Source organism: Mchenga conophoros, linkage group LG4 (assembly GCF_057382185.1).
Source record: "Mchenga conophoros isolate Kocher_MC1m ecotype Shallow Benthic linkage group LG4, M_conophoros_male_GT1.1, whole genome shotgun sequence".
NCBI lineage: Eukaryota > Metazoa > Chordata > Actinopteri > Cichliformes > Cichlidae > Mchenga > Mchenga conophoros.
In genome coordinates this window covers 23906002-23926035 of record NC_140529.1, presented here as the reverse complement: position 1 = coordinate 23926035, position 20034 = coordinate 23906002, and the positions used below count along the sequence as shown (strand labels likewise).

Below are 20034 nucleotides of genomic sequence, written 5' to 3'. Positions count from 1 at the left end.
AAAATGTTACCACTTCAAAGCTCTTAGATAGCAGTCAAAGAAGGGATTAGTGGTACGCCACCTCGCTGGACCCGCCTACTACACAAGACCAGGAAAAAATACCTCCATCTTTCTTAGGAGCCAGAAGTGACCATATTTGGACAAGAGTGTGGATGACTAATCAGCATATGTACACGATTTTTCAGCCATAGACTGTATGCATGTATGGCACAGATATGCATACAGTTAGCACAGATTAGTTCTGCTAATCAGCGCTAAGTAACATAGAATAAAAGACTTCTTGGACACAATGTTATGTGCATAGCAAGCCACATTTATTTATCAAATAATTTAATTAAAAATAAAAAAGGCACCAGCACCAGAAACACGGTCTAAAGATCCCGCTTAAAAAGAAGCCTATGGAGTCTAGCATATGTCACTAAAAGTGGCCATACCCCCAGCAATGTGTCACACTACAGTTACAATGAAGAGGAAATGCAGTGCTGTACAGAATCAAACCACCAAACTATGAACATGCTTGTTTCTGCTATGAAATGTGTCGTTTAAGCATTTTAAGACCCTGAAGTTGCCCTTCTAGGAACTGAAGTTCTGGCAATTCTGCTTTGGGATTCATTTTTTGACTTTGTCCTTGTGCACAACTAATGTAGTTTTAACATGGTTTGTCACCTTTCTGTATTAGTTTCTGCACAAAACGGCAATAAGCTACTAAAGTTACTGGGTCATAGAAAAGAAAGAAAACTCTAGCGTGTAATTATCGCATACTTGTCTTGTGGCCACAGTGGATGAAATGTTGCAGACTGTTTTAATTGTCATATGTGCTCAGGTTGGCATGGGTTACTATTAAATCATTGTCCCTTACTATAAAAATTAGCCAATAGTGCTTGAAGATTTCCACCAGGGCCTTTGTTTCTTTGCTGCCACATCAGCACTGTCCTCTCTTTGCTGTAGTATTATCCTTCAGGACACTATCATTATGTCCCGTCCTCTGGTCAGACTGCAGCATGCACAAGTAGAGGGGAGGGGAGGGGGGGGGCAACAAGCTACAATCACAGTGGATTTTTATTTTCTGTGTAAGGCTGTTCCAGTGTTTCTTTCTTATAGAAATCTCATTTTATGCCATTTTTTTATGATTTTTTTTTTATTTTTGATCTCCCCTTTCTTCCCCTTGCTCCTTTTCTGGTTTCTGTTCTTTCTTTAATACTTGCTTTTTGACTTTGTTCTAAATTGCTCTTTCTATCTATCTCTGTCTAACTCTGGTTGTTTTTTTCCCCTCCTCTCATGTTCCTGCTTTTGATCGCTCTCTCCTTTAGGACAAGGAGCCTCGTGGGATCATCCCACTGGAGAATCTCAGCATCAGGGAGGTGGAGGAGCCCAGGAAACCTGTGAGTGTTGCCTGATTAGAGACCTCAGCCTTTCTCCCCTTGGTTACTGTGTTCACTAAATCTTCTTTTTGTTAAAATATTTCTTCGCCAAAGATAATTATCTGGCACCTGTTTTTGATGACCTTTGACCCCTCTCTGTCCCTCCTTCAGAACTGTTTTGAGCTCTACAACCCGAATCACAAGGGCCAGGTGATCAAAGCCTGTAAGACAGAGGCAGATGGGCGTGTAGTGGAGGGAAACCATGTAGTATACAGGATATCAGCACCCACGCCTGAGGAGAAGGAGGAGTGGATTAAATCCATCAAGTAAGATTCCTCGTAATAGTAATGACGGCACAAAGATCCAGTGTTAAACCAGTAATGGTTGTTGTTACGTCAGAATAAACAAATAAAAATAAAAAAAAAATCCGTGAATGTGATTTCCTTGATGTTGGATTCATTTAAGGCAGAAACCAGTTTTAACCCGTTCTTTTTTAATTTCAATTAAATCTAGACAACTTGAATATATGAGGTGCAGTCTTAAAGTCTTACGAGATCAAAAACCTGACTTGATTTCAGTTTAGGTGATCTCATTCAAGGTCATCTTCTTGAGCACCTTGTTATATCTCTCTCGAAGTCCTGTTCTGACCCTTATACTTCTGTGATTTCACCACGTTCAAACTTGCACAAACATCAAACACCAGCTCCGGCTGTTTGCTTTTTTCTGTTGTCTGCTATTTTTCTGCTATTTTCAAAGGCAGAGGTTTTCATTAGAAAGCTCTTTCTCTCTTGAAAGGACATGACAGCATAGTTTGGGTTTGCAAAGTTTCATCTTAAGAAACAACAAGACTTCTGGTACAATGTTCTTCAGACAGAAGCACATTGCTTCGTGCCATATTTGGCAAAAACCAAACGCAGCATATTAGCACAAACGCCTCATACCAGCTCTGCAGCATGGTGGTAGAGGCGTGATGATTTGGGCTTGTCTTGCAGCCACAGGACCTGGCAACCTCACAGTCATTGAGTCCATCATTACATGCTCTGTATACCGAAGTTTTCTGCAGTCACAAGAGAGAGCATCTGTCTGACAGCTTGGTGCAAATTAGGTCATGTAACCAGGCAATAGTCCAAAGCATAGCAGCATTTTTACCTGTTTTTGTAGAACCAAGGTGCTACAATGTGGCAGGACCTTAAGAGAGCTGTGCATTAAATAAAATGTCCACAAACCTCAATGATCTCAAGAAACGTTGCAGAGAAGAGTGGGCCAGAGTTCCTCCGCAGTGATGTGAGACGATAGAGTCCTACAGAAAACAACTGCTTCAAATGACGACTGCAAAAACTTTCTTTTTCACGTGACTGTATTTTACTACAGTGTTTAAATTAAACAGTGAAACGAATAACAACATGTTTTATTTCCATCAGATCGTATACATTCACGCTGGCAGTGAGTATACCATCGCTTTGGCAGCTGTGATAACCTTGCTTTTAATGACCTAAATGCTGGATGTTTTGTAATCGCCTGCATAAACGGTGGTGCAATGTCAAAGAGAGTTGGCTCAGCAGAACAGAGTGCTTATATACCATAATGTAGTGCAATCATCCACCTCCCCTCTCTATACTATCAGAGTATTCACAGGAGACATGATGGGGGATTAGACATTGCGTATAACGCACCAGGGTTGAGCCAGCAAACCTATCCAACACAGGCAGCTCCAAACTAGGGGTGACGCACTCACATCTACCAAAGCTAACAAGTCACAGCTTGCACTTCACCAGAGGGGTCCGAGAGGACTCGGGGTTCTGTGGAGATAAAAGGCTTTTTATGGAAATTATGATTTGCCCCTTTTTTTTTTTTAAAGTAGAGATGATTATAGAGGCAAGGCCTTATCTGCTCATCTTGAGTGTCAGGAAGTGAAGTTGGACCAAGTAGGTCAATTAAGGAAGTGAGCTGCTGTTGTATGAATTAGTGTGACACGTTTGAAGTGAAAAGTGTGTTTTAGAAAAAAAAAATTTAATAATTCCAGTCAATGTATCAGTTTTTAAGAAGCATTTCAGGACTGAAAAATGGTGGAGAAGGTTTTTAGCTGTGGCAGCCGCGCTCTGATTTGATTTCTCCACAGTGGAGTTATTGTTTCACAAAATTGGGTTGTAGAACACAACAATGAGGAGTATGAAAGAGGATAGTCATCTTACACACACTCATTCTTTAGCGTGTGGCGTTATAAAGGGAATCAGAGATATCCGCAGTGGGGGGTTGAGCCTCTTCTTGCTTTGTGCTGGTGCTAACAGGATTTAGCAGCCGTGAAACTGAGCTTTTTGGTAGAGCCCAAATGGCTTCCTGACTCACTTGCTGCCTTTGTAGGCTGCCTTTACTCCCTTCCCCCCCCCCCCCCCCCCCCCCCCAACTAAGCAGAAGAGTCTATAAGCAGGACTGTTGTTTGCCCTCCTTCAGACCTATAAACCTGCAGCAAGAGGAAGAGAGCGTGTGCGACTGCATGGTTCGCTACGTTCTTGGCCGGGTTCTGGAGGAGGGAATCAGTGCAAGGTTCCAGCAAACCAGACTATCCAAAAAAAAAAGACAACAAACAAAAAATAGGAGAGCGGGTCCCTCTTCAGAAACCATGGAAACCTAACTAGGTCACTCCACTAACTTTTTTTTTTTCTTTTTCTGATCTAGTTAAAGCATGCGTTTGTATAAATGTGCCTGCATTTTCATATCAAAGATGTTTGAGACCCTCCTCTCATGTGGCCTTCTTATTTATTTCATCGCTGTCCTCTGATTGGCTTCTCTAGGGCAAGCATTAGCAGAGATCCTTTCTACGACATGCTGGCCACCAGGAAGAGACGCATCGCCAACAAGAAATGAAGAGGGACAATCAGGTGAACCTCCAAACCCCCTCCATCTTTATCTCCTTAATTTCATGCATTCATAAACCACACACACTACAAAGCTGGACTGAAGAGCACAGAGCTGACTTCAACCCCGAAGGCAGACTTTGGTTTCTTTCCTGGACTCTCCACAAGTTGTATGCACTTGCTGGGGAGACATCACACACTTGCTGGGGAGAAAGCAGCGCTCCAGCCAGTTTGTTTCTCCTCCATCTCATATACACCCCCCTACCTCCCCAGTCATGCTTATAAGATGTTTATAGGTTTCCCTAAAGCCCAACTGCCATGTTTCAGGTGCACATGCATGCATGTGGGTTATTGTAGACCAATATGTTTGTATTTGTGTGTATGCAGCAGTGTGCATGCTATCGGTGCATACCGCATCTACAGTATGGGTGCATAAGTGATGCAAGTGTTCCCTCCATTGTGCTTTATGAAAAAAGTTGTTATTCAGAATCAGTTCAGATGTGTGGTCATTGACACGGTGCGCAAAATGTAAGGGTGACTGCTGGAGAAGGGGGGGAGGTGGGATGAGGGGATGGACGGACACGTTTGGGACGTGGTTATGACCGCAGTGCAACCTCACCTGGACCACGTCGTCATCTCACTCTGGTGCTGAATTCTTCTCTCAAGGTGCCACGGCTGAAGAGTAGCCTCAGAGGACATCAACAACAACAACAAAAAGATGGCTTAGATTTAGGTTCTTTACAGTCAGCTGGACTGATTTCATTTATCTGTGTGGAGCAGAGAATTTTGTAACGTGCATCCTTTCTTACTTTAGTTGAGTAGCAGTGGCGCTTTTGCTAAAGCTTCAAATTCAACTCTCTTTGTGGACTTAAAGTTGCAATCCTTAAGATTTCAGCACCTCTGGTTTGACGGTATCCTGTCACACATTTTGAACATCTGCTCCCTTACGAGGGGTCGCCAGAGCAGGTAGCTCCCACACGTTTGCACCTCCTCTGCAGATCGACCCAAGCATCTTCAGCTCGAGAAGTGAATGTTTGAACTACAGCACTGTCTGCTGTTTACAGTGTTTTGACTTTGATTACAACTAGACTTTTTCACACCTTTCCTCACCTTTAATCGAATTATTTTTTAAAAATAGCAGATATACTATTTAAATAATTTACATATGTAATATGGGGTAACCCATTTCCATCAGCCTTAATCTTAGTGAGAAATATATTATGTACCTATGACTGCTTCACAATAAAAGCCCTCTTTTTAAATGCTTTTAACATGAAACAGTAGCAGGATAACATTTGTTGGCAGCTGTCAAACCAGGATCTCATTTCATTGACATCTTAAGGATTAGAACTTTCAGAGCGCTTTCATTTGAGAAAGTCTATCTACTGAGTGGGTTTTATTTTTGGCTGTGCAGAAGCCCAGTTAGGTACCAGTCCAATTAAGCTTCTTTTTTTCCTTTCCCTTATCTATGGCCTATGTGAGTGAAGGTCGGTGTGTTGTCGTGATCCTGTTTGCATTTGGTTCGTACTCCTAAAGATCCTTGCTTGCCTTTGTGTTTCTTCTCTTTGAACATTTCTATATCTAATAACCAGCTATCATTTTTGTATTTATTTTCATTTGTGAAATGGTTTAATACTACCTGTAAATGTTCAGCAGTGTATGCCTAAGTTATGTTTGTATATACAATGTATAGCTTTCTGGTCTCTTTGTTGTAGTATGCACAAACTCTGTGTGTAACCATGTTTGAGCCGACTGGCAGTTTGCATCAGCTGAAGTTTGAGGTCTTCTTTGCAAAAGCCTTAAACATAATCATTATAAAATATATGGGGATGATGAATATTGGATAAGTAACTGACAACGCCGTTAAAAAGCCATGACTGAGTGAGAAAGGTGGTTGTATTTATGATGATGATGATGATGATGAAGATTATGGTGAATATGATGATGATTATACTAAAGTAATATCGGTGATGGTGATTATATAATTGATGATGATGGTGTCAAAAACACCAGTAGTTTTCTATATAATTGTAAAATACAGTGAAAGCCTTGTGGTCAGGGCATGATATTATCTTCTACTGCCCTGTGTGGGCTTATAGTTACATTAACTTTTATATTCTCTGTAAAAGCTATTGGTCACGTTGTACATTACGTGTATCTACATAAAGTATACATAAAGCAGATTTGTGGTGTGTTCATTATTAATGCCGGTCCTGACCTACTTGTTCGCATAAATAATGAGCTGTTATTAATGAAGCACTCAGGCTGCTTAGAGCACGATGAGCTGTTTTTGTGAATGCGGAGGTCATCCTCCATGATGGGGAGCAGTGATGTATACCTGCATCCTGGCGAACACGTGGTAAATTAACAGGAAGTAGGGAAAGGTGAAGGATGACCTATTGGATTTGTGTGTTAACGTGCACAATAACAGAAGCAATAACACCCTCTACAGGCTGTTCAGAGAAATATGCACAAAAACCTGAATCTTTAATTTTACTATTTTTTTCTGCTGTTCTCTCAAAGAAAAAAAATCATCAACCAAAATGAAAAGTCATACGCTTCAGTGTTTTCTGTGGTAAAACAGATACTGAAATAAATTTTTATGCTTTATTATGTGCAGAGATTTACGTTTTTAGGTACATTTACCTTTAAATAAAACGACAGCTTTCTTGCAGTAGATTCAGTGTTTATGATTATTACAGTGCTCACTGGGTTTCTCTTATTTTGTACACACCATTTATGTCAATGATGTGAATATAAGCGGCTCATTACATAATAAACCTAAGGAAAACATCCCTATTAAATAATAACAGCTTTAGTAGATTCATAAGACAAATAAATAAAATAAGGGAATATTTAGTCAGCACGGTAAGACAAAGCCAGATAAACTTCTGGGATACAGATGTGTTCAGCTCTAGGGAAAGGTTTCACAGGTGGTGGTCACAGATCATTACTCTCTTCTTATCCCTCCTGACTGATTATTTTCCAATTTTGCTTTTTGCTAGTGTTCTTGTCACAACTGGTAGGATTAGACAAAGTTTGAACATGTTGTCCTGTAGGGACGTCCTGTCCTGGATGAAAGCATTGATGAGCTTTAGCTCTATTTGGTCGCCTTGGATACCCAGATACATATCATCCCAGAGGTTCCTGAGGCATTAGTACCTCCTTTATCCAGGAAATGCCTGCACACTCTTGCCACTGAATTTATGAAACGAGTGGACCATCAGTGGCAGATGTGTCTGTTCTGGTGTGCCGCCTGTCAAGCTGCGAGTACAAGTCCCACTGAAGTATAGCAGGCCCCCATGCCACCCTCATGGAGTCTGATTCTGATAGTTTAGTCAGAAAGATGCCCCTCAGTAGCCCAAGGATAATCTTCTAGCAGAGCAGATGCTGGTCCTGCTGCTGGGTTGATGTATTTCTATGGCCCTGTATAGCTCTCCTTATGTAACAGCACATCTCATCATTTAAGTTGATAGCTTTTATTCCTGCATTTTGGAGCTTTCATAATCAAATTTGACCCACCTGTGCACTTCTAGTGCCTGTAACAATGACAACTTTGTATGCGGGTATGTTTTATGGAGGTAAAATTGTGTGTGCAAATTGTGTTAATGTGCAAAACAAACAGTCCAGTTCAAAAGCAGTCTGTATATACTTAATAAATGATTGTGTACCTAATAAATAGGTCACTAAAATAGTATATTAAAGTATTATGGGCCCAGTGCTCAGCTGATTATCATCCATGGGGGAAAAAAAATTCTACACAAAGTGTGCAGCTTGTGACTCCATTCATTGCAGCGTAATGTTATTATGCTAAAAACGACTTAATGGAAATGAGAGCTAATGCTGAAAATGTCCGTGATACTTAAATCACATAAGCAATACTGTGTGTTTGTGGAGCATTAACTGGTTGGGAATTACAGTCCATTTTATACACAGTTCCCTATTTTCACAGTCTCAAAAGTAATCGGACAGTCAAAAATAGTTAATGCTATATTGTTGTTATTGTGCTTTTGTACTATAAGACAGGTTTGGAAAACTGTGGCTATAACTTGTATTTGAGCAGGTAGCATAATGATGGACACACTTGGTTTAACACAGTTTATTAGAAAAGCAGAGCGAGGCATCACAGTTACAGTACTGTGCAGCAGGCTTGAGCTGCCCCTCATTTCTCTATATTTTGTAAGGAAAATGTGAAATAGGTGCAGTCTATAAGGCAAAGACAGATTGTGTACAATTCTAACAAGCCTAAAAGTTAATACTTGGTACAACGACCTTTATTTTCCAACCAGCCTGAAGTCTGTTACGCAAACTTTCTTGTCATTTCTATAAGTAGTCTTCAGGAATAGTTCTCCAGGCTTCTTGCAGGACATTCAAAGCTCTTCTTTGGATGTTGGATGGTTCTTGTTTGGTCCTCCATCACGATGATCCCACACTGCTTCAATAATGTTACTCTAATTTCGTACCTCAGGGAGAAAACCCTGTTTCCCTTCCTTAAGAATGGCTTCTTGACAGTCATCCATCCACTGGGACCAATTTTGATTTCCTATTTCATAGAACATGCCTTTCAGATACTGTTAATGAAATATGCCCCGTTTCCAGCTAACAGTCATTTTGGGAGTCACTTTGTTGGTGCATAACTGCATTCACTATAGAAATGGATAAAGTGTGTGTTTTTATTACAGGCTGTTAGTAATAAAGTGCCCCTAACTCAAGGTCATCCGTTGAGTTAGGTGCCTTTTTTATGCTGGAATGATTGATGGGTCAGAGTTAAGCGACTTAACAAAATTAAATCATCAGGAAACGATCAGGAAATGAACTGACAATGAGTGAAAAAGCAGCCGACGTCCAAAGAAAATGCTGAAAGACGTTCAGAAAATTAGGAGCAAACTATTTTTAAAGAATTCAGGGATGGCTCAAGACTTTTGCACAGTACTGTAAATGACAAAGACTGACTCAGTTAGTCACTGCGTAAGCTTAGGTAGTCAGTGTTTGTATTTGGATTTGAAGTGTGCATAAATAACAAAGGTTACTTCAGGTTTTGTTTTTGCAGATTTGCACACTGATAAAAAAAAATGAGCTGAGGAAAGAAAAGGACAAACACTGCCTCCCAGTGGATAAATATGGAATCACAGGGTAAAATGTAAAAAAGGAAAAAGAAAACTGTATGGCAGACATTTATTTTACAGATGCAACGCCCTTTTAACAAAGATCTCTAGCAGCTCCACCAGGAACAACATCATGAATTCATGTAATCTGGATATATCTAAAAATATAAACAAAAACCAGTGTATATAAAACAAGTATCTATGATTTCATGTTAGATTCTGGGTCAATGTATGGCTAAATAAAGAGTCAAAGGCATTTCAACATAATGTCTTGAATATGTTGCCTTTAGTTTGATGACAATCCGGTTTTCCTGCTGCCTTTGAAGGTGTCAAATGACAACATTACTGAAAATTAGAACCACATCTGAATGAACTGCCCTTCAACTGCACAACAGCGTTTGTCTGTAGGGTTTTGTGAGATGGAGCCTCACGTGTAGTAGTTGGGTAGGCAGTTTTACTGGCTTGTTTTCGATCAGTTTTAAGGGAAAATAAAGGCAGCCAAGTGTTTTTTGCAGCAAACAGTAACCAATAACATGCTCATAGTTTAACACAAATGTGAGGTAAATGAAACTCTGTAGAAATACAAACTGCAAATGACCGGACACATTTTACATTCTACTCTTTTTTTACGTTTGGCTCTGAGTGCAGAGGTATTGCTGATTGTGATCATGAGCAACTTCTGAGCGAAATGTGTGCTTTTGAAACTGCACATCCAATGAAACATCAACCACAGATATTATTGTGCCTTCTGATATTATTGTTATTGCACTGATGTGATCTATACTAGCACATATAGAAGGTCCTAAAACATGGCACACTCATTTAAATCACAAAAGGAAGCAAAGAAACAGCTGTGAGGCACTGGAAAGTAAAAAGCACAGGTACAGTAAAAATACAGTTCAAAGTAATCTATACTTGACCTTCTGAACATGAAAATAAAAAAAATATTTAAATGTTTTTGAGATCTTTGCAGAAGCAGTGGCACAATGACCATTTTCTTCTAAAATCTGCAGATTTTGCAGTCGTGTCTGCTACAACAACAAACTCCCCAAAATCTTTTCTGACCTGATAAAAAAAAAAATGTAAAAACAAACAACAACTTGCTGAAAATAACTGGTTTCCAAATCACTTGACCACGGTCGTAATGGTGCAAACTCACACTTAAATATCAACCTTGTATCTTAAACTCTGGCCTTTTGTCAATGCCTCGGTGACTCTTTAGTAACTGGTAGGTTACTAACCGCCCTTCAGCAGGGCGAAGAGGACACCTGATCATAGTCAGGACATTTGAGGAGAGCAGGGTAGCTGGTACTCATCTGAAGGGAAGCTTCACTCGAGATGTCTGAGGGGCTCCGTCCACGTGACCAGGCCTCCGGGTGGAGGAACTGACCAGAGTGGTCGGAGCAGTTGCTGAGGCGAGGACGGTAGAAGCTGGGATGGCGGGGCTGGTAGAGCTCCTCTGCTGCGTAGCGCTTCATGAACAGGTAGACTGACATGACGCCGGCGCTCTGCAGTGAGGAAGAGTCAGTTTATTCATAAATAACAATATGATCATTATGGCTTATAGCTTAAGACATTCAGTAATTAGCAATCTGAAATTATTAGAAGACAGAGAGAAGTATGTCCATTTATACACTCAGTACTTGGTTGGGACCATGAATTACTGCATCAGTGCATCGTGCCATGGAGGTGGAGGTGTCTGGTGGCTATGCTAAGGTGTTATTGGAGCCCAGGTTTCTTTGATAGCAGCTCTCAGCTTGTCTGTATTTTGGGGTCGGGTATTTCTCATCTTCCTCTTGAAAGATGCTCTGTGGGGTTCAGGTCAGGTGAGCTGGCTGGCCAATCAAGCGCAGTAATAATATGGTCAGAAAATCATTTGGTAGTAGTTTTGGCACTGTGAGCAGGTGGAAAGGGAAATTGGCATCTCCTGAAAGCTTGTCAGGAGATGGAAGCATGAAGCGTGGTAAAACCTCCTGGTAGAAGGCCACATTGACTTCGGACTTCGGACCAGCAGATTACACGACACCCCAAATCATCTCAGACTGCAGAAAGTTCACAGTGGACTTCAAACAGCTTGAATTTTGTGTCGAATCAGTTGACTTTGCATTACCACACTTCGATACAGCGCTGTGCAAACAGCCAGCCTTTTCAGCAGTGACCTTGTTGAGGGTGCTGTTCATAAGATGATATTTACACTGTTTGAACAGAAATTCACTCAAACTGGAAATGAAATGTTCTAATGATTTGTGATTCACCTCTGATGAGCTCATGAGCTATAAACACAAAAAAGAAACTAAACAAACAAAAACAAGAGTGAAACCAAACCTCCAACAAGGCAGCTCACTCTCTGGGCAGCTTTTACTTTGAAGGGAATGCCATTGTATTTTGTATATATTCAGTTTGTTTTCTTTGTTCTTTTTAAACATAGTTTAAGAAGCTGTTATTTTCCCTTCTGAAACCTATTTTAATATACTTGACACAATTTTGAGTAGTGCTTTTTTAATACAAACACAAAAAATGAAAAACCCAACAATTATAAAATTGTTCATGTATTCAAATTGCTGACTTGTTGAATGTATTTAAACATTTGTAACACATTAATGTAATGTACATTACACAACATGTACTCAAAAATGCTAACATGTTGTCATCAGTCTGAAAACCTGTTGTCTCCTCAATAAGCTCTATAAAGCATTTTCATTACTTTGACCTTCAGATCAATTGATTGACATTGAAGGAGAGGTCAGAGGTCAAATGTAACGTGATATTTTAAATCTTTAAATGGCACTTTCTATATGTTGACAACATATTCCACACTTAAGTTAAAAGGCTTTTTGTCAATTTTCGACCAATAAATCAGTCAATCTACATCTCTATGAATTCATTTAAAACTTTAGAGCCATTGTGTTTACAGACAGAATGACACGCAAACACAAAAACATAAGTAATGAATACAGGATAACTGAAAGTTACATTTTTTATCAATTCAGTAGTACATTAGAATAACTAGTATATGAATACTGTAAACATCTGTATTCATGCATGTTAATAATAATATCATAATAACTGTTTACCTGAGGTAATCCTGTATTTCCTCAATGTGAACCCTGGAGGGCAGTAAACACTCAATACTATGAGCACAGTCATTTTAAGGAGGAGATTTCAAAATAAAATCCTTCCTATTTACCTTCCTGTTACTACCACACATGCCAACAAGTGCACAGTGGCAATGAGAGCTCAATGTTTTTATGTTATCTAGATTTATTCATATGAACATATAAACATGTTTCTTCTTGAATGTTTTTTAGCGTGTGAACTGACGGATGCTGCATCCACAGCCGTGCCAAACAGCAGTAAAAGTCATTTCTTTTTTTATGTTCAGCTTCTCACCTCAGTGAGCAGGAAGGAGAGGGCAGCAAAGGCAAAGGACCAGCCGTACTTATAGGAAAAATAGGCCTCACTGCTCTTCGTCCTGTTCAGCATTTCATCATTTATACTGGAAATGTACAGCACCAGGCCCACCACCAAAGCCAGACCTGAGGACAGAGAAACTGGATGTTAAAAAAGTAAAAGGGAGACACGACAGGAGATGATCCAGAGAAAGGAGGAGTTGCCTTACCTGAGAGGATAAAGAAGATTCCAGAGACAAATGCCAGGATGGTGCGGTGAGGGCGGACGTGGCCGATGTTGTTGAGGACAAAACCAATGAACATGAAGAAGAGGCTGACCAGAGGGAACGGAGTGGCTGAACGGATCATCTCTGAAGAGGAGGATAAAGAGCAGATGAAGGAGCCTGCTGTTTAACCACAAAAACACTAAACAAATGATCGAGCCAAAGAAGCTGAGATATGAAAAAAAATACTAAATACTTATAAATAAGAAAAAAAGCAGAATAAAAGTCTTTTAATGTGGAAATTGGAAAAAATTACATTTAGATTATCTTAATATCACAAAGGGAAATTAGGGCCTGTTTTGATCTATTTTAATTATACAGCAGTTTTTTAATTTGTCGTCTTTGATAGAAAATAGTTTTACATTCAAATTAGAGAACCACAGAAGAAAGAGGATGGAGAACAATGAGTCTTGAAATAAAAAAACTAGAATAAAATTCCCCCAAATGGAGCGCTGCACTGGAGCTCATTATATCGACTAAATGGAGTGATTTATCCTTCAGTTAAGTTTTGACATTGAGTTTTACTGAAGGACTGTCTGTGAAGAGGCAATAAGTATTCCAGGGAGGAGCAGGCGGCGACGTGAGGGTTCAGATGAGTCAGACGTATGTGATCTCACTGCATTCAGACTTCTGAACATGAGCTTATTGGAAAACAAGTTCTCAGACTGAAAAATGCCCCCAGCCTTTAATATAAACAAGTGCTAGTTGTGATTACTTTTTTTTGCCTAAAGCTGCAGCTGGAGGCGGTGTGTCCTGCTGGTACTTACTGAGCACGTTCACTGTGGACTCTGACGTCAGCTGGACATTCATTGGCATGATGTACTCGATGGTGAAGCAGCGACCTGACTCGTCACCTGCAAAGGAACGAGACAGAAGTGAGGGTGAGACTCATTCGAATTTACCCTCGCAAACATCGGACAAACAGATGTGCAGAACTCTTTGAGGATTAAAAGTCAGTTATTTAAATGACTAGAATTAAAGTGGAGCTTAAAGAAGGTTTAACAATCAGTGAGAACAGAAGCAAAAGGCTGAAACAGCCAGAGAAGAGGTCGGCATGTGGGCAGAGGCATTTTGAGAGACACATGGCAGCCAAAGAGTCCTAAATAGAAATCTGTGGGAGAATTCCTGCCCCATATAACTGACTTAGTGACAATCATATGACACATACTGACACAGGCTCACAACAGTTTTAGATGTGGTGGCAGGGATCTCTACTCATTATTTTTGCTGAATGATGTTTGCTCAGCTGCTCTTGGATGATCAGAAATTTCATAAATGAGCTGTAAATGAACTTATAATGTTGTGTAGTAGAAGTCTACCTCATAAGGGGAAAAAACCCTTTTAAAACATATTTTGGGGCAAAATTGTCAAACTTGTGAAATATTTTTTGTTTGTTTGTTTGTTTTTGAGCAGATTTGTTTGGTGATTCTGTGCATGCTTTCTTTATGTGAATGTGACCATTTAAATGAAAACAAGCTTTAAAATAATAGCTTGGTCGTGGGACACTTATCCATTGTAACCAAAGGTAGTTTTGAGACAGGAACTAGTTCCTCTAGTCGTTCCTGTGATGACCGAGTGTCTGTATGTGGGAATGTGTTGTTTTGTCTTATTGTGCTACTTATTTTCCACTGTACTCACTTAGACCTTCTCACTGTGGAGTCTTGGGACTCACATAGGGTAATACGGACATTTACAAAATGCTGTGAATACACAAACTACCCAGATGATTCTAGACAAAATATATGGACAAAAGTACTGAGCCATCCCAAATACAGAAGCTGCTCAGCCATGGAAACCCATGCCGTGAAGCTCCCGGTGCACAGCTTTTGTGCTGATGTTAATGCCAGAGGAGACCTGGAATGCTGTAGGTACTGCATCAGCAGAGATTAGGGTACTTTTACACATTATGTAACCCTGTTCTATAATTTCACATGTCTGTCACGAAGAGTAAAAGCAGTGTTACTAACATAGAGAGGGACCAAAAGAGGACACGAGAAGGTTGGACAGCTACAGCTGATGGTACAAAAGATTATCTGATGTTTTTGAACAACATGGCTATCTTAGATAACAAGATTCAAACCTTCACTAGCGTCAAGATTGGAGTGACTTTGTCCAAAATTGTCAGTTTTTGCATGTTCTGATTCCCAAAGAGGAGCGACAGTAGCATAACCTGATGAAAATTGATCACAGTGCAGAACACACAGTACACTGCAGCTCTGACCTTGATAGTCACGCATAAGTAGAACATATCCACTACTTCACTGCAGTGATATTCCCTAATGGCCTTTTTTAGCTTGATAATGCTCTAAAATGCTACACAGTCATGACGTTGTGCAGGACAACGTCACACAGACACGAGGACTCATCCTCTGTCTCCTCATTGCTCTTTTTATCACTTTTACTTGTACTCGACACTTACTCACAAGCTCTCTTTTCCAGTCACACACACAGTGATGAAGTAATTGTGAATGTGTGTGAATATGAATGCTGGTGGTTTACATGATGATACATCACTGTGACACCTTGCTGCTGTCGCCACCTTTACTGTAGAGATGATGAAGATCTTGAATGTGAGAGAGTAAAATCCAGTGGCATTATCTGTTCTACACTTTTGATTCATCCATGACTAACTGACAAATTTCAGGAGCACAGAGATAGCCGTACCCACATATTTCCTTAATTTTTAAAATCTAGTCACTAACCAGCCAGAAAGCAGACTCTCCAGAGGCCAGAGTGCAACGAGGTCTTGATGTCAGTGCTCTGGTTCAGAGGCATAATGACTCCCTCCTCCAGGTAGAGCCAGTAGTCGGTGCTCACTGCCACTCCCAGCAGCCCCAGGCCACTGATTGCAAAGACACTGCTCAGCAAAGTCAAGGCCTTCCTGCTGCATGCACTCATGGCCACAGCAGGGTGAGCTCCAGCAGCCGGTGTAAAATACAGAATAATCCAAGCAGCAAGCTGGAGGAGAAAAAGGGAGATGGATGTGGCACTTTAAAAGAAGCTGGAAACAGAAACCACCAAAAAAGATGCTTAAAATAAAAATAATAATAAAAAATAAAAAAAACGTTAAGAAAAGAAACACTAAGAAAAAAACAAACTATAACCTCTAAAAGCTACGACCAAACAAAAGTTTAAAAAAAATCCTGTGACATATAAAATGTGAATTTTTATTTATTTTTAACAAAATTCAAAATGTTATTTACACAATTATGACAAAAAAAAAACCCTAAAAAGCCTGAACCACAAAATAATTTCCAGAAAATTCTATTTATTGAACCTTCTGACAAATAAAAACAAGTGGTCATTAATTATAATTATTAATTTGCATATTAATTTGAGTTATATTTTAACTAGCATTTTTTTTCTTTTGTAATCTACTGCTTAAAATATATATATTGTGCAATTTATTTAGGGTTCTGTTTGTGGGTTTTGTTTTTGTTTGTTTGTTTTTTTTATAATGTAGAGGTCTCAAAAACTCTTACAGGGTTAAAGGTTGAGAATACTATTATTAGCATGAACCTAATTAGCTTAGCATAAAGAAACTGGGAAATCAGCTCCTGTGACTGGCTACAAGCAACAAAATCTGCCTTCCACTATTTTGTAATTCATGTATCTGTTTATGAAAATTAGCTTGTTCCAGACTATTTATCTCAACTTCTTGATAAACAGACTGCCGCTCACTGCCTTGTTTGCAGCTAGCTGCATTTAGCTGAAGCTAGTATAAGACTGAAGACTGGGGGAGGACACAGTCTCTCAGTCTGTAACATCAGGACTTTGACGCAGTCTACAATGCCAGCTATGTTTAGCTAACTTTGTGGATTTGTTGAGTTTCCTTTGGTATTATTGTTTTACCGTCTGAGTTTAGCATGTTTTTAACATGGTTTTGTGTTGCTAGCAGCTGTGTTTTAATATTCTTTTCATTGTTCATTGTGCATATTCCTAGTTTTTACTTGTTTTGTTTAACAGCGCTTTGTGATTACTATATGTTTAACACCTGGATGGAAACAAGCTAGTTATTCATCTCCCCCCCCCCCAATATTTGTGCTAAGCTAAGGTAACTGCACACTTCAGGATGTGCTGGTTGTATTATTTGTTTGTCTATGTATTTGTTTATTGTTTTTGCTGTTTATGAGTAAAAATTTCAGGCTAATATCACAAAATCTGGAGTTGAGTTGAGTTAAGTTGAGTTAGATATCATGAAATTTCAAATTACTCAGAAGTAAACTGAAAGTTTGAGAGAGTCAGTATTGTGGGACTCATAGCTTCAAATTTTGAGTTATTTTATTGGCAGAAACAAGCTTCCTTAAATAAAGAGTACGCGGTTCATGATGGAGTTAATGTTTATATTTCATCAGTCTGGCAGCTTTCCCAGTCTCAATTCATTCCATTAAAGAGCAATGTTCAGATTCATAAAACACCACCATAACTTCTAAAATCTTTGCATATTTATGTAAATACAAACTTCAACAAAGAGGTTTCCATTACAGAAACTGTGATGGTGCTTGAGGTGTGTCGCTGTGTGCCCCTTGACACTTTCAGAGAGAAATCAAAATAGAGAAAGAGTGGAAAAACATTGTAGCATTTTTTTTTCTTTTTACATTTGACTCCAAGTTTCATTATCACAGAAAATACTAATTCAGTCACGAGAATTAACTATCCAACCTCCCACAAAAAGGAAAATGAAGTGTGATTCAATAAAACCTGTTTGAGCCTCCAGGCAGAGGTACATTAAATGTGTCGCAGTCTGCTACTATGAATACAAACGGTCACTTTATCTGAAATCCAAGACGAGCTTCTGACATTTTACGGCCATGAATCCAACAGTGCAAGCCAGCACTGGGATCTGGCCGACTGATAACATAATGAGACATCATCTGAAGAGACAAGGTGATGATTTACATCCCATTTGGGAACCCCATGTGAATAATCTCCGGGTGGTGATAAGGGGGAAGGATCAAGTAGAGGACAGATATTAAAGGGGGCTAAATAGTAGCTAATTCACAGCATATTTATGAAACAGTTTTGCATAAATGGGAATATTTTCCCTCTACAAGCACATTAATCAGCATAAAGACTTCTTTTTGTTGCCCCTCGAGCAACTAGAGTTTAAGCTGCTAAAAAAGCCAGTGTCTGCTCTTTAAGAGATCACATTTTATCAGTAGAAACACCCTCCATATCATCTAAATCATCCCCCAACAAGGTCACCTCATTTACTCTGAAACAGCCAATATTCATATATCACAAGTCAGACTGTTATCCAGTACCATCCAGAGCATTTAATCACGTATTTTATTACTTAGTGACAGCAGCGTGCTGACAGATATTAAAGGATCAATACACAAACCGGGAACACTGCAATTACACGGTCAGGATTGAAAACACAGAGACCACCAGTACACCTGCAATCAGCATTATTTTAAGTAGAAATAGAAATCAAGATATTTGTGCAAAATCTGCTTCACTATAGGTCACATTTTTTAAAAACAAACAAACAAACAAAAAGGTGAGTAAACAATAAGTGGACACTGGAATTCTTCAAATATGCAGTTATATCTTTCTGAAATAGTAATAAAGGAAAAGATTATTGTACAAATATAATGTAATAAAAAACATACTGGGTTTCTACATGACTATTATAATCTGTCATTACTTCACAGGTTAAATTCCTTTAGAGGGATGGAAAAAACACTCCTTTTAGCATTATCGCTCCATAACATGTCAGTGCACAATATTCACACTTCACTTATCAAACATGAAGGAGCTCTTTCATCCACAATCAACACTAAGCGTCCTCAAACGTCTCTTCTTATCCAAGATTGAACTCTGACCATGAAGGTTATAAGCACAGTTTCATTGTTACTCCTATTAAAACCAAACATGTTGTCACAATGAAGTAAACAGCTAAGATATGGGTACATAGTGAGCTAAGGAGTACTGTGTGCATAGACTTGTGTAGGAATATTAGACTCCAACTCAATACTCAAATGAAACAGATCATTGCAGGTAACTGGAATCAAGGATTAAAAATAGTTGACCATTTTAGATTAAAGCTGTTGATTAATTTAAAAAGAGAGAGAGAGACTTTATCACACGCACCTGTTTATGATCCGTCTGGCTCTTCCTGCACTCGGAGCAGAGATTGCGCCCAGAGTTGTGAATTAAAACCTCACTCCTGCAGTTTGCCCGCTGAAGGTCTGACTTACGGAGGAAGATCGGCGTTGCTCCGTCGAGTCGGTCACGAATTCGTTCGGAAAACTGTGTAATCTTTGGGTAGAGAGATAACGCATTGCAGACACAGTCCGTGAGATAAACTGAGACGGACCGCTGGTCCCGCTCTCTGCTGCGTGCTTTCAGAGAGAGAGAGAGGGGGGGGGGGGAGAGGGAGAGAGAGAGAGTTGCATTGTTGATGTTGTGGAGAGAGAGACCTGCTATCAAAGCGAGTCCACTCCACTGCTAATGAGCCAACTGGTCAAAGCTTTGATTAACTCTCTGCGATGAATCAGTGAATTTAAGTCAGTGTGATGTCCTTTACATAAACTCACTCTGTTTCTATCAGGACCAAGGACAGCTCCAATCAGAAAAGGATAGAGTAGTTTATGTTCTGTAATGAAATTCTTTACAGATCCATGTTGTATATTATAAACTAGCATTTTATCCATTTATGGTCACGTCTTAAAGAAAACACACCTCCAATCAGGGATGGAAAAACTACCCTGATTATATTCTCACATTATTCGAACAACTAGTCGTTTGTTCTGCTGTAAAATGGTCTCTGTGATTCATATACACTCTCTGGCCACTTCAATAGCTGCACGGAGGATGTGTACACTGTGGTCATAAACGGACGCATCTGTACTCAGGTAGGCTGCGTGTTTAAAGTTTAAAGTACTCAGTTGGTGCCAAAAATTTGGTGCTAAAAAGTATCCGCCACATTATTTCACAAGCAGGCTGAACTATAGATACATGACATGTAATACATTTCATGTTGTTTACTCTAAATTCTGACCCTATAGCTTCGGACTTTGACAAGCAGAAATCCA

At 39.5% G+C, this 20034-nt stretch overlaps 2 protein-coding genes across 2 annotated transcripts in view; one reads left to right on the top strand and one right to left on the bottom strand.

Moving 5' to 3' along the window:
• cyth3b (cytohesin 3b) overlaps positions 1-6398 on the top strand; it is a 42907-nt gene extending 36509 nt beyond the window's left edge. Inside the window, exons 11-13 of the mRNA XM_085271137.1 lie at positions 1311-1382; positions 1533-1687; positions 4154-6398. Of these exons, the coding sequence (XP_085127263.1) occupies positions 1311-1382; positions 1533-1687; positions 4154-4226 (300 nt within the window). The 3' untranslated portion in view covers positions 4227-6398. The remainder of the gene's footprint in view (positions 1-1310; positions 1383-1532; positions 1688-4153) is intronic.
• Positions 6399-8314: 1916 nt separating this feature from the next.
• Positions 8315-19319, bottom strand: cacng5b (calcium channel, voltage-dependent, gamma subunit 5b). Its single transcript, XM_085271139.1, has 6 exons — positions 19091-19319; positions 15697-15952; positions 13762-13848; positions 12941-13081; positions 12712-12857; positions 8315-10829 (listed from the first exon to the last, which is right to left on the bottom strand). Exons 2-6 carry the CDS (start codon positions 15890-15892, stop codon positions 10569-10571), a joined length of 831 nt encoding a protein of 276 aa, XP_085127265.1. The 5' UTR covers positions 15893-15952; positions 19091-19319; the 3' UTR covers positions 8315-10568.
• Positions 19320-20034: the final 715 nt, after the last annotated feature.

Bases quoted from the DNA above. Each gene is read 5' to 3' on its own strand.
- cacng5b (XM_085271139.1), bottom strand. From the start codon at position 15,892: ATGAGTGCATGCAGCAGGAAGGCCTTGACTTTGCTGAGCAGTGTCTTT. The intron at 13,849-15,696 runs GTTAGTGACTAG...GTTCCTTTGCAG, and splicing joins GAGAGTCTGCTTTCTGGCTG to GTGACGAGTCAGGTCGCTGC. The intron at 10,830-12,711 runs GTGAGAAGCTGA...TCCTCACTGCAG, and splicing joins TCTCCTTCCTGCTCACTGAG to AGCGCCGGCGTCATGTCAGT.